The 23,795-nt window shown below is 39.0% G+C and overlaps 1 protein-coding gene across 8 annotated transcripts in view; it reads right to left on the bottom strand.

Annotated features, from left to right (window-relative positions):
- TCF12 (transcription factor 12) overlaps positions 1-23,795 on the bottom strand; it is a 169,031-nt gene that overhangs the window by 5,677 nt on the left and 139,559 nt on the right. For 3 of the 8 annotated variants that reach the window (XM_061999259.1, XM_061999266.1, XM_061999264.1), the window contains 10 exons: positions 23,396-23,535; positions 22,934-23,078; positions 21,388-21,452; positions 17,053-17,131; positions 12,497-12,570; positions 11,501-11,572; positions 10,569-10,775; positions 3,591-3,705; positions 2,607-2,778; positions 1,362-1,594 (listed from right to left, as the gene is read on the bottom strand). In XM_061999259.1, coding sequence (XP_061855243.1) covers positions 1,362-1,594; positions 2,607-2,778; positions 3,591-3,705; positions 10,569-10,775; positions 11,501-11,572; positions 12,497-12,570; positions 17,053-17,131; positions 21,388-21,452; positions 22,934-23,078; positions 23,396-23,535 — 1,302 coding nt within the window. The remainder of the gene's footprint in view (positions 1-1,361; positions 1,595-2,606; positions 2,779-3,590; positions 3,706-10,568; positions 10,776-11,500; positions 11,573-12,496; positions 12,571-17,052; positions 17,132-21,387; positions 21,453-22,933; positions 23,079-23,395; positions 23,536-23,795) is intronic. The other 5 variants (XM_061999262.1, XM_061999265.1, XM_061999260.1 and 2 more) reach the window with 4 other exon arrangements.

Here is a 23,795-nt window from a genome sequence, read left to right as displayed (position 1 = left end):
AGATTAGGGCAAGCATTTTCAGGCCAAAACAATTCCCGAGATCAAAGACTCAGAGATGCTAAAACGGGGCTTTACCATGGCACTAGCTAGTGTTTCATCTGCAGAGTAACTAGATAGCCTTGTTAGAACCAACTGAAGGCAGTGTGCTGCTGCTTAAAAAAATAGGCCAGTAAAACTCTGCCTGAAAACACAGTATCTCACCCTTAGTACAAAGTGCATCGGCTTGCGTTAAGGGATTCACTTGGTCACTTCCAATAAGCAACTGCTTTGTTCTGTGCAAAATGCAAGAAACAAATTAGGAAATGGAAGTGAACAAAAGGTACACAAAAATAAAACATTGACGTAATTGAGTGACACCAGTTATTCAAAGCTGTAGCACATGAAGGAAACAGGACCACTGGCATCATCCTCATCTGAAAAATTTTTCCAGTCACTTGATGCACCTCCATCAGCGAGACACCAAGAAAGATATTATTCACTAGTCCAAAACTGCAAAACATGTGGCCCCCCACTCATTTAAGTGTCAGCTACATAGAATAAACCACACTACTTCTGCTGGAAGGGACCTACACCAATCACTGAACCAAACTGCCTGATTGCTTCAGAACTGACCAAAGGGAAAGCAAGGTGCCTCCCAACTTTAACATGCCTTTGTCACAAGTTTAAAGGGAGACTAAACAAATCAACTGTAGCTTCACCAAGACAAAACAACAGAACAGCTGAAGAACTAAACATGACTCCTAGAGCTGGCTTTCCTTAAGAGAGTGAACTGCACAGAGAATTCTTCCCTCTGCACCTACCAATTAGGTCTATTATTTCTTTCCTGGAAAAAATTAAAGGAAGCAGGGAAATAAAATACATACAAACCCAGCCCTGATTCAACTACAGTAGAAGCAGGTTTTCTCCCTCCTCCTCCCCAGTATACATTTAATGCAAACTTCTAAGTAAATGTAGTTAAATTCACTGCATTTTAATATTTCAATTTTGTAGGGTTCATCTTAAAATATGTATTTTTGCTAAATGCTTTTGTAGTACTAAATGAGTATTTGCTACAATTTAAAGCATGACATGTCAGCATTTGAATTAAACAACTTACTTTGAAAACACAGCTGAGGATGTAGCCAATTGCACAGAGGGGAAAAAGATGTATAACCGTCATACCCACCTTCTCCACATGCCCCCCCCCTTTTTTTAAAAAAAAGTAATTCTTTTTGCTTTTCCTAAAGAACTTCCCCATGGTTACAGCACAGCCAACACACTTGTAGCAACTCGTGCATCGAGCTGTGCAGCTTTCAGTGTGCCGCTGCCCCATGAACAAAGCTACCGCGCAAACTGCCACAGTGTCACAATGGGCTACTGACCTCTCACTTGCTGCTCTAGGCTGAGGATGACTGCCACAGCCTGGTGAAGAATAAGCAGTTTCGTTTGTGGTTTTTCGCTCTTCAGATGAAGCTGACACATACGGCCAAGTTCTTTAAATGCCTCATTAATATCTCGAACACGCAAACGTTCTCTAGCATTATTTGCCATTCTCCTCTCCTTTTCTCTTTCTATTTTCTGCTCTGGGTTTAAATCCTCATCTTCATTAGTACTGCTGCAAGAAAGTATAAATGAACACAGTTGAAATATCGCTGGTATTCAAACAAGTGATCCTGCTGCTGGTTCAAAACTTTCAGTGATGAAATTAAACTACTTCTCACTTAATCCCTTTCACATTGAAGTATAATGGTAAACATTTCCAGGGACAGTGGTGGCATCACACTGACCCTTGAAGCAAAAGACTTACCCAAACTACCACTTTATTACTGAAGAATGTTCAAACAGTTGAGAGAGACCTCACACATTTTGTCAGATGAAGAATAAATCCTTTTCAACAAATAGTTTTTGCTAGTTTCCAATATGTCTGTTCATGTCAAAAGACATTAAAATAATTTCCAACTCAATCTGCCTATTAAAAGTTGTACTTCTGTTCAAGGCTTTACTGGCTAATTTTAGAACCACTTTTTTTTCTAATATCTAGCATGGAGCTAAATAGCTATATTTAGAATTCTTGCCTTATTCTAAACGATTTTATTAGGTGGAACAGTCTTTTTTAAATATAGGACTGTCCAACTCAGCCTAAAACTGTGCAAAGCCTCTGCACTATTTAATTAATGCATCAAAACACCATTAGACACATGTGATGCTACAGACCCTGCTGCCTGGGGTTGCAAAATGATGATTGTTTACTGTTATCTCAAACCACAAGGCTTGTGTCAGGCCTCTGCTGTGTATCGGAGCATTTTACCCAATGTCAGCCCGTGGCTTTTTGTCGTGGAAGGGGATGTTTCCCTGTGGTAAACACCCCAGACTCCAGGTCCTCAGGGCTGATGTTAGACAAGGCCCCACCGTAAGAGAATGCACACTTCTCAGGTGATTTTCCCAGAAAATCCTGCTTTGTATTGAAGCAGATACAAATGGTGTAAGCTTTTTATCTGTTTCAGCTACCTATTAATATGTGCACTGAATTAACATAAAAGCCTCAGAACAATTTTATCAAACGTAAGGACAACATGCTATGAAGCATTAACAAGGCACCAATTCCCTGGGTCAGGTCAGCAACCAACCTTGTTCTGCCTCTAGATGAGACTTTGATATCCTTCTGGGAGGACTCGTCATCTGATTTCATATCATCCGATGAGGGGGGTTCATGTATATTTTCATCCTTCTCCTTATGTTCAGACTTGATTTCTGTTGGACCTATAGCCACCGACTGGCTCTGTAAGCCACCAGACAATGCTGCAAGCAACCAGAGATAAACGTGAGTATCACAGGAGGGAAGCATCTAAGAAAATCTCAGATATCATCAATGGGAGGCCAGAGCTGAGCAACACTCTGGGAAGACAACAGGAGAAACTATACTGACAACTGAAACAAGAGAAACCTCACTAACACTGCTGCACTGGGACACGTGTCATGGGTTGTAAAGGGATCGTAATTCATAGAGCAGCCTGATTAGTAACAGCTAAATCCAAGGAAAAACACTGTTAAAGACAAAAGGACATTTAGGGAAGTAAGGGTGTCTTGGGCTGCAAATTTAAGGGCAGCATGGCACGGACACGTAGGCTTGGCTTCGCCAAACGTGCAACACACACCACCCTAAATGGTGTGAGCACGCCAACGAGTAAGCTGACTTCTGTTTTCTATAGCTCGCTTCTTTAGGCTAAAAATTGGGGGAACCATAAACAGATGTGGAAGGACTTCCCTTTACTGGCTAAACTGAAATCTGGCCTCAGCTCACTCTGGCCAACACAGAAAGGGATGCAAAACTGCAGATGGCATTGTGGCTCCTTAACCTGGAACAATGTGGCTGTAACGCAGAGTCCTCTGTTGAAACTACACTGGGACACATCCGACGGTGGGACGCCCTCACAAAGTGTCGCTGGAATCCCTAACAGTGATGCTTTATAGGATTTGTAATGTATTCATCTTTCTCAACGTTATCTAAGTCCCTATTTCCTCTGTACATGCAAATTTACCAGGTCCTACAGCCTCATTAGCTCTCGACTACTGCGGCCCCTGCTTGGCATGTAATATTCCTGGAAAGTTACCTCTGTAGCTTTCTTGTGTTTTATGATTTAGTTCAGTGCTCTGAGCAGAAACTGTACTGGGAAGAACCGAATGGTTGCTGTTGAGGCTGACGCTTTCTTCCCGATGAGTCCCAACCTAAAACAAACCAAACCAAACATTTCTATTAGAGATGTGATACAAAACCAATTGTCTAAAAATAGATGTTTAAAAGAAAGTACTTGTTGGATTAGAGACCTAAGTTCTATCTCAGTGAAGGAAAGCTTCAGTTGAAAGACGCTGTTACACGGAAGCCCCTGGTCACAGCACCCCGGAGCCTGCAGTATTCCCGGCAGTGACCAACGTGTTTGGAACAACGCAGCTCTTTTTTTAAAGAAGTATTTTCCCACAGAACACTACAGAATTTTCTGCTCAGTTTATACCTGAGGGGTGTAAGATTTGATTAACCCTTGATTGCTTTACACTAATACAATTATCAACTCTTTAAAAAAAGGGTCCTCCTGCCACCAGTGGAAGGTGCAGTTCCTGCCCTGCAGTCACACCTTCACAGGCACACAGCACGGATAAAACCTAACTAACACCTCCTCACTTCTTGCTTGCTGAAACGGGATTAAGAAAGAACTGGATCTCATACCAAAATATCTTTATGTTCACTTCAGTAATTCTCGTTTTCCTCCCTTCCCAGCTAGATACATTTAGTTTAGTCCCATTAAAGAACCTTATCATACAAAAATAACCAAGGCATCTAACTATTCTTACCACCTCTCAGTATTTTCTAATCTGTTCCTTCACAATACATAATGATTAAATTTCTAAGCAGCAGGCATTAAGATGAAGAGTCTTTAAAAAAGAAAAATCTAATTTTGCATGAACTTGAATGAATGGTACTTCTCTAAGAGAAGTAAGAACAGCACACCTAGCCTAAAGAGGCGCCTCGGTTAAAAAACTGATGCTCAATACAGGAGCTTGTTATCAGTGCAAACCTCTACAGAAAAAGAATATTCTTTTGTTTGGAAAAGGAAGAGGTGAAGATACACTGCCTGTATTTAAATAATTTGGAACACAGAACACTGAAAGCTTTTGATTCCTACAAACACAAAAGTCCTTTAAATAATTTTAATACAACCAATATAATACAATTAAACAGCTAAAAAACTGAACAAAGATGAGGGATTCCACTATTATTTGTAATAGTTACAAAAATTGGCTACAGATGAAGCTTTTTATTGGAACAGTAGCAAACATGTCAACTAGAAGATTAAGTCTTTAATTAAATAGGTTTATTGCCTGGAGTTACACATGAGAACCACTGTTTTTCAATAAATCCTTCAATCCTAGTAAACTGCTGAGCTTTGAATCCCTCTTGAGTAATTAATGCAGCTTTTACCTTTCATGTCTTAGTACGGGTTTTACCCAGAGAGAGATAAATACCCTTATGCAAGTTTATCCTTTGTTTAATATACACTCATTCCTGTAATCTAATGCACAGGAACAAGAAAGGGAAGGGGGACACCCCCCTCCGCCCCAACTAATATCAGGTCATTCCGGGATGCTACTTGTACCTATTGTTCTGCAGAAAATCTCCTCTCATATACTGTGGAATATCTGTTGCTATTTAAAGTATATTTTATCTTTCTTTGTGTGCAATAGGCTTTGTTTGTGAGAAGTGCAGAACTTGGAGGATACAGACAGCTCAGCTCTTGTGAGTGTCGAGAATTCACTAGGAGCAAAGAGCAGAGCCCGGGGCCCTTCAGCCTGTGAGACAAAACTCTACACCAGGAATGTGAAACTCATTCTCAACACTGAACCTCCAAGAATATGTCTTTCTCTAATTCTGCCCTGCAGGTTGTATGGTTTATTTTACTCCTCTAGTCATGCTTAGTCCTAACACATGAGGGTGCTTTTATTCAAGCTACAGACTATTAATCACTTCAGGACCAGGTTTGTTCCAAAATCTATTTCTTAAAAAAGGCAAAAATCTCGTAAAGCTGTGTTCAAACATAGCAGCTGCCAGAACCCTTGGCAACATTCAAATCCAGAGCTAATCGAAAAGTGGCAAATTAGTGAATCAGTTCTGATAAAGGCAGAAAACAGACGAGAAATAAAACCTGAATTTGAGTCCGCATTCCAGTAACAGGCTCACAAATTCAAAGCATGCAATTTAGATGAACTAATTAATACTGAAATCTTAAGAGTTGAAGTGTTACAAAAACTGACCACACTCTCTCATCTATGATGTATGAGAACATCAAAACAGGCAAACAAAAAAAATCCCCAAACCCATAGACTTGCTGAAAGTCACTGTACAGTAAGGGTCAAGAGCTCTGTTTCCTATAAGCACAACTTATCAGTGGCTGCTTCTAGGTACCAAATTGAACGTTTAGTATCTTAAAACATCGACTTCAGAAAAAGATAGTTTGCTTTCCTTTCCCTTGACTAGACAGAAAGAGGCTCTCCTCATTTGCATTTCAATGGGGCACACAACCTTGGGCTTCCTTTACGCCTTCTGAGAGGCATTCTATACCTTCCGCTCCGAAGCCTTCGGAACTGACAAGCTTGCAACATGCTTTACGACTGCTATTTAGAAGTAATCCTCAGTCAAACGATCTCTCAGCACTAAGGGTGCCCGGGCCCAGGCGCAAAGACCTCGGGGCGGCTCCGCAGCACCTCCCGGCCGCCGAGGCACTCTCAGCCGTGAGCCGGCCGCAGCAGAGGCGCTGGAGGCGCCCGCCCGCCCCCGTGCCGGCAGCGGCGCTGCGGGGCGCCGGCGGAGCCTCGCTCCCGCTGCCGGCCGCGCCCCCCCGCGCGGGGTCCCGCGGCAGCTGCGCGGGGCGGGGCGGCGCGCGGCCGCATTAGCATACAGCTGGCGCCCCGCGCCCGCCTCCCCTCGGGCGGCTCCGCGCCGGCCTCTCGGCAGCGGGCGCGCCGTTAGGCTCTAGCAGGCCGCTCACAATGACTTGCAGGATCTCATTTTATAAGCAAACTAACTTGGAGTTAATTCATCCTTTCATGAGCTAATTTAGCCGTATTTTCACGATCCCTCTTAAGCAAACCCTAAACGCTCCTCAGGCACACAAAATGGACGACAAATGGGGGAAGGCTGGATCCACATCACACAGCGCAGAAACCGAAAGTTTTCGGTTGCTCGGGCTTTTAAAATGTTTTAGCAAGATCGGAGACACAATCAGCATAGACGCAGCATTTGTTTGAAACAGATTTAAATCACTCGCCTTTGCGTATTTTCTCTACACAATGACAGTACATGTTTAGGATTCTCAGCAGATCAAAGAAGTTAACAGCCTGGTAAAAACACAGTTTTAGAGAACCAACAGTGCTGCATGTAGGACTGGAAGTTGTCATTTACCAGGTGAACTATATTTATTTTTAGGCATTTCTAGAAAGACTTAAACATTCAGACTTGTCACTTAAAAAAAAAAAAGTGTAGAACTTATTTCAGCTGATTTAAGTGATAACATTTGGGATCCACAACCAGAAAACCAGTTAAGTACTTTTGGCAGCTAAATAAAAACTGGAGGAATCATGGCAACCGATGACACTCTACTGCACGGAGGAGAACTGAGTGACACATGGAGTAAGGACAACCTTTGTCTTGTAAACATCGGTGCTGCATCTCACACTTCAGATTGATTATATATTGATTATATATTCAATTTTGAACTCTTAGCAACAAAAGCTTTTGAGAACTGGAAAAACCTAAAGCCAGCCTTTGTTCATTATTTGTTACAGGTCTTGCCTAAGCATATTTCAAAATACATGCACTTCTCAAACCATATTAAGTGGTAGATTTGGCCATGGACATTAACATCACTTTTATTAAGGTAAGCATAGTTAAGACAACAGGAAAAGTTTTAGAAACAAGATTTTTTTATACTTCAGACAGCCCAGAATTACTCAGTGGGAACATAATCTCTGCAGAGAAGTACTAACACTGGAAGAGCTTTGAGCAAGAGCAGAGGCTGGAGTTGGCAAAGCAGCTTCACCTGCCCTTTCGTGCTTTTATACTAGAGAGCAGACCCAGGGTAGAAAAGGGGAGATCACCCATCTTCTTAGATTCCTGTTATTACCTGGAAAAAACCCTGTGACTTAAGGCTTGAGTTTCATCCTTAACTGAGTTTCCAGGCCTTTTATTTATTTATTTTTAATCAATTCAGGCTGTTCTTTTTCCATTGTATTATTACAACGACAAATAAAAAGCAGCTTGAATAAGAACAAAAAGAGTATTACTTCTCCACTTTTCAATATACATGAAATAAAATACGAATCAACCTCAAAGGCCACTTAGCAAATATTTGATGAGTTTGAGATATTAAAAATCTATTTGAACAAGTCTAATGGCCAGCCCAGCTAAAAAGAAAACAAGACCATTCAGAGTGAGCAGGAAATGAAGTCAACTAGAGTTTTAAAATAAATCTGGCTCAAAAATTAAGCAAATGTTAAAATAAAACCATGTCTGGTTGCACTAATTACATAAAAAGGAGTTAAATTACTCATTTCCTAGCTCCTTCTGCCAAGATCATCTGCTTCAAGGGAAATTAAATTTATTTAATTTTTCTATTTTTTTTTCCCAAAAGAACAAAAATGTTTTGTATAAAGGTCCCCTCTGTCGACAAGGAAGTTTCATTTAGTGCTGAACCCCAGTGACCGTTTCTGGACCAGAAGAGTCCCTATGATCACATCAAACAAAAAAAAAAAAGGCAAGCACACCTTTATCCATGTGATGTTTCTCATCCTGGCAGCCAATACTCATTGTTTTCTTAAAATTTACTGGAAGTCTTCTAAAGTAAAGTAGTATTTAATTCCTGAACAAATCTAGATCTTTTATAGTTCAGGTTTTGTATCAAATTCTCTGCTCTCCTACATTTACCATTTCACGAAAAACAAACAGTAAGCAAGCATGGCTTGAAATTAATGGATTGTTGAATTGGAGGAATTACACTTCATACTTGGGGGCCATCACTGAAATGCAGCCATTGTTAATAAACCACTCAGTTTCCACTAGAGCCAGGTGTGCCAATCTCCGCTCTGTACCTATTTGGGCACTCCATCCCAAGTCATGCTGAGTTCCTGCCATTGCAAATGATGTCAAAGGGTGCTTTTTGGGGACTGGGCAAAACCAGGATGCCTTCTGTTGGAGCTAATTATTCTGATGTAACAAAACGAAGGTTAATCCAAGAAATTCTTTAGCTGACTCACTTCTCAAGAAAAAATTGCTTGTCTCACCCAGTGAGAATGAAGTACACAAGGATTTTTATTTTTCTTCCATTTTCCTAATCTAAGTTTATTTCTAACAGACAGCATCCTTCAACCAAAATGGCAGATCAATCATTAGATGATAAATCAAGTCTACACTACATTGAAATTACACAGCTACATTAAACTGCAGCAGACTAAAGAACTTCTATTCATTTTGGAGAGTAGTTTTCCAGCATCACCTACTTTAATCAAAACTGAATTGATAAAATACTTATGATAGCTTAGCTTAAAAGAGAAACAGAGATTTCTATGTATGTCTGCACTATCTGCATGGGACTGTATCTGGCTCAGCAGTATTGGCAGGTTCTATAAGGCAGGTAGAGAACAACTTTGCCAATGCAATTTGAGTCTCTCACTTTACCCCACATCATCAAGACCAAGGGTTTTCTTTTGTATAGCTGAATTTCAGAATGCTGTAGAACTTTCCCTTTAACAGCATTCTTTAACTATTAAATATGAGGCAGTAAGAAGAAAAACATTCTAAAGTATTTACGTATCACTTCCTGCATTACTAAAAGTAACCGTGAACTTGTATATAAATACAGTTGGATGTGCAGTATCCCCCTGCCCAAAATCCCCAAACACACAGCTTATAGAAAGCAACTAGTTCCTTTTGATGTTTACTGCAGTGGTTCTGAAATTAATATAAATGGATGTGTGACGTGCAAATGGGAGAGCCTGGAACTAATTCTGTTTTATAGAATATGAACCCTTCAGCAATTGGGGTACCTAATTATTTTGATGGTAGGTGAAATTTTGCCTTGATCACACAGTACCCAGCTGCGAATCTGTTTTATAACAGAAAATTTCACAGCATGTAACTGGTCTTAAAAATTACGCTGTAAACATGCAAACACATGGCACCACTAAAATAAGCATGTTTTAAAAAGCTCTTTTTCCTTTAAGCATTTTTGAGAAGAGAGGAATGAAAAGGAAGAAAGAGGGAAGTGAGCAATGCTACAAATAGATTCAGTTTACTGCATAATGCTTTTAACATATTTCTGACCTATGAAAAGCTCGACTACAGGGTTTTTTTTCAGAACAGTTCACATTCTTCAAGAAACTAGAAGAGATGGATTGCATTATTTCTTAGGGATTAATCTGAATGTTGTTTCCTTTTCACTGTTACTTACACTACAGCTGTGCTCAAAACTCCTTTTCATTTAGGAAAAAAAGTTAAAATTTTGAGCCTGCACACACTATGGTTCCACATTCCAACAGCTTCCTCACAGTCCTCTGCCAGCATCTGCTATTGAAGACTAGTTCCAATTTACAATAAACAGCTTTTCCAGACCAGAACACTTGAAATTCAGTCCTCCTTGACTGCTTTTCCCATTCAATCTCCCTATTCACCATTTCAAGGAGAAAAACTGTTCTGCCAATTATTACACATCTGGAAAAAATGCATGTATAAGCTGAAATGCTCTCAGCAGAAAGTTTCAGCTTTCTGCATATGGTCACAGCAGGATTTTATGGGCCACTGACCAGGCCAAAGTCTAAGTTTTCCCATCTTTCTCCTCCCCCTCATTTCTGCGCACCCCCACCCCAACCATCTAATGGGAAAGCCATGGCAGGTGCAAGTCATCTGCCATCTTTCCCCCCACAAGAACCTTCCTGATAAGTATTAGTCTGACAGTCCAATTCTAACTCACGAGGGTCTCTCATAATTTAATTGCTTCAGTTATAATTGCTTTGCATAGACATATCCATGTTTAAAAACTGCATACCAGTGACGGTTGTCTGTTGGCTGTTACAAGGCCAGACGCTCCATAATTTGAGTTCAGGCTTCCAATTGGCCCATTGTGGGATGGTCCCAATAAACTATGTATATCTCCATGGCCACCTGATAGGCTTGTTGAAGGCCCCACAGCATGATTTCGTAGTACATGAATGGCATCATCAAGCCTGTCCAAGCGATCCTCCATTCGAGACTGCTGTTGGGATTTAAGAGGGATAGTAAGAGTCATTACTGGATGAACCTGAGGACTCGTTACACTGTAACAGTTTCTACCTTGGAGATTTTAAAGATAGAAGATGAAATGCAGTATCAAGAGACTTGGAAAGCACCTATCAGCACTACAAACAGGAAAAAGGAAAGATATCTGGAGATTTTGCTTGAGATAGCATTCATTCCACAAATAAGGTGGCAGCTTTTGAAGTGAAGCTTATTATAAGGTTAATGTTACTCAGCTGCTATTACATGGCATGAACAAGAAAAAAAGGAAGTGCTACAAAATAGCTAATACAGGATGAGAAAGAATCATCATAAAATCAGCCACACCATGCTGGTAACAATTAAGAGAGGCAGTGTTTTTTTTGAGAACCTGTATTACAGAAAAAAAGCCCTAGACAAAACTTTATCATTTTCTAAAATGGATTTTTAACGCAGATGAGAGATTTCAGAAATAAAAGCGAGGTTCTGTATAGTACTGCAGAAAAGGCTGTCTTCAAATTAATTTTCTTTCAAAAAAAGAAGACCACAAAAAAAAAATCCCAAAGCAAAACCAATTCTGACACTGCAGCTCTCTAGCAACTGAAATAGCAGAATGTTGGAATCAAAAGACGGGTAATACGCTACAGTAATTTAAGTTTTTAATGGGGAATCCAAAGGAAGCATTAATTGAAACACAAAAAGGCACCATCTAAAGTGAAATAGTACCTCACAGACATCCTTTAAGAAGGACATTGCATCTTGCAAATGCTCGTGAAGTTGCTGTTCAACTCGATTTTTCTGGCAAAGTCAAGACAGAACAGGAAGCAAAGCACAGGTTAAGATTAATTCAAAAAAGAGGTGAGGAAACAGCTGATGTGCACGTCAGCAATACATTGTTAGTCAAGTTAATGCAACAGAGATCTGATTGTATTAAGATAAGAAAAAGCTAATATTTAACACTGCAGTTATGTTAAGATTCTAAGATGTACATATCAATTACATTTAATTGCAAAAATATTGAAGAAAACTGATTTAGCCTATTTCTTGTTAGATAGAAAAAAAAAAAAAGAAAAATACATCTGTGGAACCCAGAAGTAATCAAAAGTAATCAAAATCCTCCCTCAGATTTTTCCCCTTTCCTTCCTGATGCTGTATCAGAAACTTAAGAAAAGTCAGTAACTTAAATATTCTGTTGAATCTTCAAAAGCTGAAAATTTACAATGCTGTAGATTATTTCCTGTGTGTTTTTCTGTAAAACGTTTCATTAATTAATAAATGAACATTCCCCAATAACAAGTAATAATTACAAATAAATTACATTAATACTTTAAAATGACAGGATAATGAAAACAAGCCCCAGAGACTACCACTGCAGGGAGAGAGGGGGAAGGAGACGTAAATGCGAAGGCATGAAGTCTTTATCTTTCTCTAGACTGAACTTTAGATAAGAATTAGCCATGGATTTGTGAAAAGGTACCAGAATCTCATAACAGCGCTTTAGCACCAGCTGTCCTCAGCACAGAAGCCTGATGCCCAAGGAACAGATGGTGGAAAGACACACCCTGCACGTCTTATATTGTTCAACTGAACAGGCCATTTGTTAGCAAGGAATTCATTTGTAATGCTATCCTACTGTTTCCTCTAATGATATGCAGGATTTATACAAAACCAAGCCTTCAACTCTTAAGTAAAAAGTACTATGTGGCTTTCAAAAATTCTTACCAAGGAGTGTAGAGAGTTTTCATAGTTTGGAGATGAGGGGGCTTGTCCTCCGCTTCTAGACCACTGACTGGCACCTGTCAAAATTGGCTAGGTTAACGCACAGATTGACGCGGCACGAGTGGGAAGCAGAGACTTCTCAACATAATTAAAATCAACATATTCTGCATAAAGGTAAGCTAACATATGGGCGTACAAAAGAGGAGAAATTCCTTCATTCTGCCTTATTAAGGGATAATTTTTATATCCTGGCATCTGTAGGGTTAGACACATAATCAATGACAAAGCAGTGACTCCTTCAAAGTACTTCGATGTGGAAAAAGTGGACTTAACACAAACACACTGTATCTGAAATACCTGCCTTCTGACAGTGCCATCATAAAAAGACTGTTGAATTCTTTTGTCTTCAGATTATGTGCAATATATGTGGGCATATCTTTAACAGCATTAAAATGAATGACAGAAAAAGTTCAGGAAATCAGACAGTGAACTAAGGATACCAGGAAATCCATTTTTGTAACACCTCTCTACTAAATAAGAAAACTTATAACTGGATCTGAGAGCCTTCTTTATCTTGTCTAGCTCTACACTCTACCATTTTAAATTAAAATGTATTTTAAGTTTAAAATAATAAAAATACACCTAAGTTACCCCCCTTTCATTATTTCAGATATATTTAAGGTAAATTGGCAGCTAAAGAATCACTGACCGTGCAACAAACCGACAATTATGTCCATATTACCTATAGACTGCAAATCCAAACATAGATCTATTCTCATCTGGCAGAAACATATCCAATTACCATGTAAAAGTTAAAAATAATTAGATGTGAAACACAAAAACTAATAAAGCAGCACTTTTAAAACAAAGCCTGAAGTAGTACAACATGCATTTTTCTCACCAACTAATAATGCATCTTTTATAAAGATACTACGAGAAATTCTATGGCCATTAGAGACAGCTTCCTTTCAGCCATACAAATGTAATAATAAAGCAATTACATTAATAAATTATGGACATACAATTCAAAGCCGCTCATTAAAGGAAGAGCCTGTGGGCTTGTTCTTTCAGTAACAGCCAGAACTGTACGTCTGGAAAACTGGGAAAAGGTTTAATAATATTACAGTTCCTTTGTTCAGAGAGCTGCAAGTAGTTACCTTTTAAAGAAGGGTTTTATTTAACAAAGAGTACAGTTTGCATAGCTATTAAAATACCTAAATATTTCCTTTCTAATTAAAAAAATAAATAAATAAACCATATCCAATTTCATAAACGCCCAGAGCTGCCGTAACTGTGCTGGAATTCTCTTTTAAGATACGACATCAGTGAGTAAAAGACGATAGTTACCAATTTTCACTTCACACAGCTACTCTGAGTCAGGATCTGTAGTCTTCCTCCACATTATTTTAATTCCTGAACTTGGGAATAGTGCTTGGAGTTCCACTTATTTTTGCATAGCATGAATGAAACAGCTTCAGAATATTTTAACTCAATTTAGCATTCAAATTTTTATCTGGTCAAAATTTTTAGAGTCAGGCTCCCAATTAAGTACAGAATGCAAAGAGATCAACGGCTGTGTATCTAATAGATGAGGTTTTACTGGTTTGGTTTTGCTTTTAGAATGGGAAAAGGCACCATTTCCTTCATTGAAGTCCAGAGAGAGGGACTCCTCACAAAGGAAATCAAAAGACAAGGTGGGAGGGAGTACCCAGCTCCTCTCAAACCTGCAACCCGACTGCAACCTGCAGTTTTTCATCACACCTCTAGTAATGCTAGTGCTCTTTCTGAGCAGTAGCATGCTCAGGCTCCACGTCTGCGCAGGTTGCCAGATGGCACCCATTTCCTGCTTGCCTCATTCTACTCCCCCTCCTAGAAGTTTGTGCATGAAATCCACCAATTATGCTAAAAAGCATCCTGGCACCACAAGCCCTGCAATTAACAACTGCAGCTTTTAGTGCAGCACCAACATAGTAGCCTGAAAAAACAAATAAGCAGGGCAAGTGTTAGGATTTACAGGGGTCATCTATAGTAATCACTGTCGTATTGTTCTTGCTCCCTGTCTCCCCACCACTAATCCTTTGGCTCCCCTTTCGAACACACATCCCCTCCGTTGGAGTGGGCAGAGGACTGGTTTTGCATCCTCAAAACCGACGAAACGCTTCTGAATACCTCTGATCCTGGGAGAAAGATTCTTCAAATACCGAAGCTCCCACTGCTCAGATCCGTATATAAACTTCACAGACATCTACACAATCACGGAAACCATGCAAGAAGCTATGCTCTGGGCATGTTTACGTAAAATTGGAAAACAAATGAGGGCAGGGAAGATGAGACACACACTACTTGGGGGGTTTTCATCATGGAGTTCTCAAAGCTTTCACTTAATAATAATTAAAAAATGTTGTTAGTCCTTAATTCAGCAATGTACCAGCCAAGCATGTTCCTATATACTGAAGTGTCTCATGAAGTTACTACCTCTGAATGCTTTAAATGGCAAAGAGAATGTTCCTACTGTAATTTACAATTGAAGTACAGGTAAATTATGACTCAGTCAAATTGATAATAAAAAGAATGCTAAATAAACAGAGAATTGTAAAAGAAGAAAATCACAATAAAAGTGAAAATGCTCCAAAATACATTATTTTAGTATGCATAAAACATTTGTTTTATCTGCAATAACTTTTTGGGTCAGGACAGAAAATGGCTACCAGGAGTATAAATAGCAATAAATATAGTAGTAATTACTTTACATTGTGCTTCGCTGTGTTCTTAGTGACTCATCTGGGAATAAAGATAAAAGTCCAGATTCATAAATGAAGGTAATTAACTACTGGAGCAATTTACCAAAGGCTTGATAAATTCTATATCACTGGAATTACAGGGGGTGGGGTGGAAGGGTATAATTGTAAAGCAGATGCTAAGTTTGTGCCTGAGAAGGATTTCAATATTATTTGCTTACATCTACTGCTGTCTTCAGCCATCGGAACCCAGAATGAGGAACATAAATCAAAATGCAAATTTTAGAGAGTTTTACACTTGATACCATTTCCAACAAAATGCATCAACAACAAAGGGAATTTTAGGGACCTTGAATTTGTATTCTAAACCCAGAAATTAGTTATAGCGCTTTCATTCATGCCAGCAAAATTCAGTGTGGTATCTAATCAGGGAGCTCCAATCAAGACTGTAAAAATATTAAATACTTAAGATATGTTGGAACTTCTTTCTTCCAGTCATAAAATATTTTCAATATTTACCTTGAGGTTAAGAAGAAATTAATAATTTTCTCATCTGATCTGCCCTTTCAGCACAAGGATACAGAAAATTGTTTGTTAACTGCAATTACTAATCAAAAACCCCATCAAGCCCATCATTACCCAGTTGAACATGGATTTTTAAGTTACAGGAAAAAAATATGCCCAAAGCAGCTGCTCAGGTATGCCATGTCAACAATCCTTTAAGTCCACAGAAAACCAGAACAGTGTCCATTAAACACGAGGGAAGTATGAATAATGAAAGCTGAGTGACACTGCACATATAGATATATATATTCACATAGATACGCGCATGAATGCATGTGACTTTACTAATTTCTTCATCTACGTGACAAAAGTGTTCAGCTAAGCTCACTCTGTGCACCTTTCACTATGAATTAAAATTACTTTTTTATAGAGAGCAAAACACTTACAAAAGTGATCAGCAGCCAAGAACCTGCAGGGATTTATTGATCAACAGAGAATGGGAAAACAGACTATTGTATAAACATGAAATAATTTAACAAATTGCACTATAGGAAAGAAGAGGGTTAAAGTTACATCATCTTGCTTGTAATTCTAGTTCTTTGTTAAACAACAAATTTAAGTCAATGGAGCTTTCACAGTCCTCTCTATATGGAGAACAGCTGTTCAACTTTTACTAGACAGCTGAGGCCACAGTGTCTGCAAAAGCTGCACTACCCACTAATAGCTGTAGGCAGCTGCCCACAGTTCATCCCCACACTGGAATGCTTCTTCCCACATTCACACTACAAACACACAAAGCACAGGTGACAGAGGTGGCTGCAATACAGAGCATTTATTTTGAAAAATGCCACAAATTCTTCTCCCACAGAATGCAAATATTCATGAAAGATACGAATGAAAAGCTATCCTATGTAAAAACTGGATAGTCTTGTAGCCTACTGTATCTTCACTAGGGGGAATGCACATCTGCTGTGTTTGTCATTGAAAGCTGATGCTTTAAAAAAAAAACAACAAACAACCATATCAGTCTTATTTCTCTTCAGTGGTACGGATATCTTCATAGCTGGGACAGTATATGGTCATTTAATGTTTTCAAAGATGATTATAATGAGCTAATTTTCAAGGCCAGTTGCCAAGATTTAAGTGTATGCTCATAACAAGATATTTAAGAATCTAGGTTTACAGATCTGGGTTTTGTACAATGGAAAATAAAAATAGAAGTACTTGTGCAAGGAAGCTACTGCCGATGTCACTGTGATTCTGAACAGAATGTTTTCAAAACAGCAGGCAAGTTATTGAAAAATGGCTAGTCTCTACCTGTCAGAGGTGATGGTGATCCAACTGGTGTTGATGGATTCGATGGAAAACTACTGCTGGTATGATCAGGAGAATAAATCTAGCAACAGACAAAAGAGACTGAATATCAATACATGTCATAATACACGGTAAAAAAAATAGCTATTAAGACTCCTTTTCATGCTTTTAATTGTCACTCTTGATACTAGATTGATTAAAAAAGCCCTAATTTCAGTTGTTAATCACAGCTCTGCTTTATTACACTCCAGGCTCTAAAAATGTCCAGAGAACTTTCATTTTCAAGTAGTTGTTAAAATCAGCACAGTCTGTATTTGATAGTGATACAAGTATATCTGATCTTCCTTCTACTTAAACAGCAGCAGAAACTGCAGCCTTTCAATTGCTGACAGGGAATGGCATACAAAACAGTTAACAGCACACTAATAATTGCAACAAACAAAACTTCAGGAAAATGCGGAACAATGACATCTGAAACCTTTCCTCTAAAGTCAGGGAAGTCAACACATGGTATCTTCTAAAAATTACCCTTCACAAGAAAACACCAAGAAAGCATTCAGCTGTAGTTACTGTTACTACCTACCCAAACAGAAACCATCTGAAATTTTGTTGCTCTTTCTATGTATTGGAGCACACATTATTTTTTCTCTCTTATTTCTATATGAGTTGCTGCCTCGAGATACTAAACCTCAAATTGCAACAAATCCTTCCCTGCTATTAGTGCAATTTAAAAGTCTTGATAAAAACAGAAGACATAATGCTCACAGCTTTAATTAAAACTTGAAATTTCAAGATTCCTGGAAAATTCATTTTGTGAAGGGAACTGAGTAGGTTTAGAGTCTGACTATGGATTTAAGAACATATTTTTATCCATCATCATCTGTTTTGCTTGAGCAGAGACCATAATTTGTTAGTCATCAGGTAGCAGTTTAAAAAATCTTCACCGCCACTGTGGCTGATGTCTCTTCACACAGAAAATACATGTCAGCATTTAGCTGACAACAAACTGAGACTTAAGTTGCATATTGTATTTTTTGAACGGACAAAACCAGGACCTGATAGATCACATGCTCCTTCCTGGTCTAGAATACTTTTTCCTTAGAACAGACCATCAGTTCCCTAAGGGAAATACCTTCTCTTTTTCATGCATGCTAGAAAGAAAAGAGCAAACTATCTCAAGACCATTGTAGGAAATTAATGCATTGTACATCAATATAAGAATAAATCTTGAGTGTCAGAACGGGAACTGCAGAGTTCCAGACATGTAAGACACAGAAATTCACAATGATCTCAGAAGAAAGGCCATGAAGTTTCCTTTGAAACTGGTAGTTTTCCACCGCTCTAACTTGCCAATTTTGTTATGCCGTTTTGTAAGAGGGAAAATCTACATTATACCAAAGCCACAACTAAAACATGAGGTCAGAATTCATTCTGCAGGCAGTCCCTTGCTGCTGTGCTGTTAAATGACCAATGATGAACAATCCTGACACCTTCTGCCAGGCTTAAACGGTAACATGACTCATTTTACTGCAACAAATGAGACTCCTCCTCCTATCAGTCATGGTCCATTCCAATCAGCGGGGTGCCAATATGCCAGAGTCTAATGAAAAGGCTCTTAGACAAAAGCTGCACAATTGAGAGCCTGCAGAGCCAAACCTCTGAGCTGTTAGTCCAATTTTTTAAACACTACAGTGTACATTTCAGTTAGGCTTTGTTATGTTAATGTTATTGAGTCTAAAGCAACAAAGAAACTTAATTCATGAATTACTTTTAGAAGTCAACTTCCCTACATTTTCTTTTCTTTTGTGAGGGGACCAGTGGCTATTTAACTACCCAGAGGGTACAAAGGCCTTTACCCTAGTTCTGAGGTAGGAATCAAAACATAAGTTATCACAAAGAGGTCTGATATAATCAACAAAGTTAAACAGTCCTCCTGTTTGATCTCTTCTAAATTAAAGACCAAGTGTTTTGATTTGGCATTAGGCAATGAAATAAACCAGATGTTTCTCCTGCCATATAACCCTCCATGGGCACAATCTTAAAGGGTTATTGTTTGGCAAATGTTCAGGGAAACACATTAGAAATGGCACGAATACCCAGATTTTCTTTTCTTTCTATCTATATACTAGTTCATTATCCAAACTAATGCATAATCCGCAGGGCTTTGAGAACTTTGTGTAAATACTTTCATGTACAATTCTCTTTCTTGCCTACCCTGAGATTAAGACCACAATTATCCAGGCTTAAACCTAAAATAAAAGAACCTTTGCAAATGTATTATCTGGTCTTACATGTTTAATCACATACTATTCTGTATGGTCTTTAATACCTAAACTGAAGAACAAATGTCGTATCCTCTGATGTTTCACACATGAAAGGCCTATTGTGAGATGTACACCAACAGAATTTTAGAACTAGAAATTCCTCTCAACAGTTGCAGCATTTCAAATCCTAACAGAAAGGCACACAGCGTTGTCTTAGGGAAAAAAAAAGTGTCACAACAATCGCAGTATTTAAGCAGAACTCTGTTCAAACAGAAAAAATATTCTTGGTTTACTAGCCATCAAAATTCCTGTGTGCCAGCTTCACCTGCAGAGACACCACCTCCCTCTCCTGCACACCCGCGAGCGGTGCTTCTCGCCAAGCGAGCGCAAGAAGTGTGCTGGGTGCGTGTGTGTTGCGGGGTGTGGGGGAAGCAGATGGATGAGGCGAGGGATTTGAAGTGTGCAGACTATGGCATGCACTGATAGAGCAGATGGAATGCATCACCATCAGCTATGACAGAAATGATTTATGGAATGACCTGGCTGCTCCTGCCAAGCAACAACACAGGATGACAGAAACAAGTTTCTATGACAACCAGAGCCCACCCACCAGTTAGATTAAACATTTCTGCCCTGACTGCCATTTGCAGTATATTTAGAGTTTCTCCTCAAAACATCAGCCTGGTTTTCTCAGCTAGTGACTTGAGCAAAAATACCTGAAAGGATGAGAAAATGATTTTTATAAAACGAGTGCAGTGGAAAACGTCAACAAGTCCTGTGTGCCCGGCCAGCCTGCACTGCCACAGGCCCAGCCAGCCCGCACTGCCGGAAGCCAGCACTGCCAGAGGTCCAGCTGGCCTGCACTGCCAGAGGCCAGCACTGCCAGAGGCCTGGTCAGCCCGCACAGGCCAGCGTGTCAGACTTGCAAGGGAAATTGTAGTCAGGCTGCAGAACAGCAGACATCTCAATACATCTGCAGAGTAAGGAAACATTGCTATTTCTAGAAGTTAAAACGATTCCCAGTTCTTTTCTGACAAGTCTCAGACAAAAAAAAGTGTTAACTGCCCTCTGGAATCTGAATTGCTATCGTCTAGTTGTTGAATCCCCAAAAGCAACAGGGACAATTATTTTTCTCCTCAAAGTCAGAGTTCTGGTCAGAATTCTCTTGCCCTATCTGGACATTACAGACATTATCAGATCTGGTAATCTTTTAACACATGACCCTCCGAGGGATGCAAGGGTAACAGGATCTGCACAAATATGCACATTTGCATTCACTGGTATGAGGTGAGAGATGCAGAGTCCAACCCAGGAATGGTCTTTAGGGGCTGCAAAGTAGTCACTTCTATCTTTTAAATCAGACAGCCTTCCCATTTGCTATGTACAAGAAATACAAAGTGTTCCCCCAGCCACTGCTCCTCACTCTGAAATTCCTGCTATACTGGATCAATGACTGTTTTATAAAAAGTACATCTGATTGTATCAATACAAAAATAATTGCTGTATGCATGCATATGCAAACAGAGGTTAGACTGGAGATATTTGCTACGCTTTACATTATCTACATTTTTCCAAAAAGAGTTAAGAGTATAAACTTTATGCATATACAGCATTTAAAGGTTGTTCCATAAATTATAGCTACACAACACTACATTCATAACCTCTCAGTTTTATAAAGCCACTGAGAAAACATTTTAAACTTTCAGGCAGGACCTGCTCTAAGAGGAACATGAAAAATAGTTGACTTGAACTAGACTATTACAGGAAAAACAGAAAAATCAAACCCTAAACCTGTTATGACTACCTTTCACTCTGTCTAAACAACTTTCTACTCCATCTGCCCTAATTTTTTCAATCACCTGAAATAAGAAAGGAAGTCAAAATGAGTCTTCTACAAATCAAAGCATTTTCCACTTGCTTTTTTATAGACTTTTGTCTAATACATGACATTCTGTCATAGCACGTTATTTTAACTTCATACATGAAAACTCCTGGTTTGATATTAGAAAATGAAATAACAAATGCAATGATCAAAATGAGTCTTTCACATGTGACTATTCTAACTGCTACTTACAGATGCCAGTGCCTTTCCAAGTGCATCGCCCGTCTGTGAGCTTCCAGCACCATTTCCTCTGTTTCCTGTAATGTGGAAACCAAACCCAACACTTATTTTTAAAGCTGAAATTTTATTTACTTTTATTATTTTATTCATCACGTACAGTTGAGTAACCACTTTTTAAATGGATATTCTAAGGAAGTCAGTGTCAACGGAATCAGTTCTCATTATACTTAAAAATTTAATTAAAACAATTAAATTTAGATGTTCTCCTCTTTGAAGTCAAACACAGTATCACTGTGATAATTTAAGGACCAACAAGTGAAAGTAGTTAGAAAAAAAAAATCACTGAAATTATTTTCCAGGATCACAGGCTAAATTTTGATGAAATGTGAAAAGAAAATAAAAATCAGAAAATTTTATTATTCCAGCTCATTTCTGAACTGTTACCACTGAAGTGTCACACATATTAACTTTTAAAGCCAAATTCACTGAATAGTTCCTCATGTGTCTCCTTATTCCCGTTGCTCTAATTCCCAGTGTTGTACTCTCATCTTTGTTTTAGGAAATCCTTGAAAAGCTCTTAGCCACCAAGCTTTCTGTTAACCCTGCTCTTAGTTGAACATCAGGAGCTTTGCATGCCCTTTTGCTCCACACACCATCAAGCTGAGAGGAGGTCTAAAGCCCTACCAACTGGAAGCACAGAAATGACTGAATCATCTGAAAGAGTTGCTTTACTCTAGAAGACAGACCCTTTAGAAGCAAATCTCCTTTCTCCAGTTATCAACTTCTCCCCCACAACGTATTTAACATGAATGTAAGCCATTCAGAAACCAGAAATCCGTATCATGCAACACTCAACATTTCAGGTTTGTTGCAAACTTGGATTTTCCAGACTGCATTTCCCATGTAGATTCATTAACTGGGTTCTGTTTAAAGACCTTGAGTGTATGTTCCCAAATCAAAGCCAACAGGTTCATTCTAAATTCCGCTTACTTAAAATTAAGCCAAGTGCAGATCACATCAAACTGACACAGGGCATCTAAAAGCATTTAATTTCTATGCCTGTATCTTGAGATGTGCAAATATGTGCAAGGAACAGATGATCACCTGGTATTTAATGTTTTCTACATTAGCATAGAAGACAGTAACCCAGCCACCATACTGGCTACTCAGTAATCTCCAAATCAGGTAAGAGGAATTTACGATGCAGTTTATTAAGTGACCCAAAGAAACAAGTCTTCTTGTCTTTCTCTGGCACAGCACTCTGGTGCTACAGCAGCTATGAAACTGCAACACCAGAATTACCCATATGGACATCTACATATACTAATCTATGGCAGGATAATTGCCATTAAGTTACATAGATGCAATCTCTGAACAAATGCTTGGCTGTGAAAGGAAATAAACCAGTAAGTCTTTAAGCTGACTGCAAAACAATTTGCCTCTTCAGTGATGAGGTATATCTGATCTACAAGCATCTCAATTTAAATCTTACCAACTTCATGCATCATGCAGCCCTAAATTTCAAGGTTTTTTTTAATAAGCAGGAAGGAGTTTATACCCAGAATATTATCTGATCCATTGACAGGTGGAGTGTGTGAGGCAGCTACGTAAGGTGAACTGCTGGTACTGCCACGGTGGAAGCTAGACATTGGAGGAAGACTGGCATTTATATCTGTAGGTGAGACTGAATGCGGGGGATAGCTCTAGAGAGAAGAGAAACAGACATAAGACATTAAGTAGTCTCTAAATAAACACTGGTATTTTAAGATACCAAATATACAACACCCAGCTCTTTACTAAAGAAATAGACTAATCCATCCTCTGAACAGCCCATTATACAGACAGAGATTTTTATTTATACAACAGATATAAATAAAAGGACATAAATTTAATACAGGAAGTTTGTGATTTCTGATAATTGGGTTTTTAACCGACATATACGAGCAGCAAACAAGAAATTAATTCAAGTCACATCTCCATATGCAAGTACAACTACATTAACCAGTGGCGTGCATCTTACCAAACGGTCATGTGTGTGCAGGCTGCCGTAACTGCCGGACTGGGACATGTGGGAGGAGGAGCCCCCCAGCATCCCACCATAGCCGGGCTGGCTCATGCCATTGGATGAACTCCAGAGGTCAGAAGAATTGTGGGTCCCATCTTTTTTTTTTTTTTAATTCAAAACAAACAAACAGGAAAAGTGTGTTTAATGAAGTACTGAGTTCTGCTTTCCTATATGATTTTTTTTGAAAGAATACAGAATTGAGGTGCTCCGACTTAACATCAGCAGGAATAGAATGACCAGTTTATACTGCATCTTCTATTTTCATGCCACCACACTGTTACTATATTTATTAAAAAAAACTCCCAAAAAACAACAGAGGCTTTATAGCTGAAATACAATCTGACCGCAGCTGAGA

Source organism: Colius striatus, chromosome 7 (genome assembly GCF_028858725.1).
Source record: "Colius striatus isolate bColStr4 chromosome 7, bColStr4.1.hap1, whole genome shotgun sequence".
NCBI lineage: Eukaryota > Metazoa > Chordata > Aves > Coliiformes > Coliidae > Colius > Colius striatus.
This window is presented reverse-complemented; position numbering and strand designations above follow the sequence as displayed.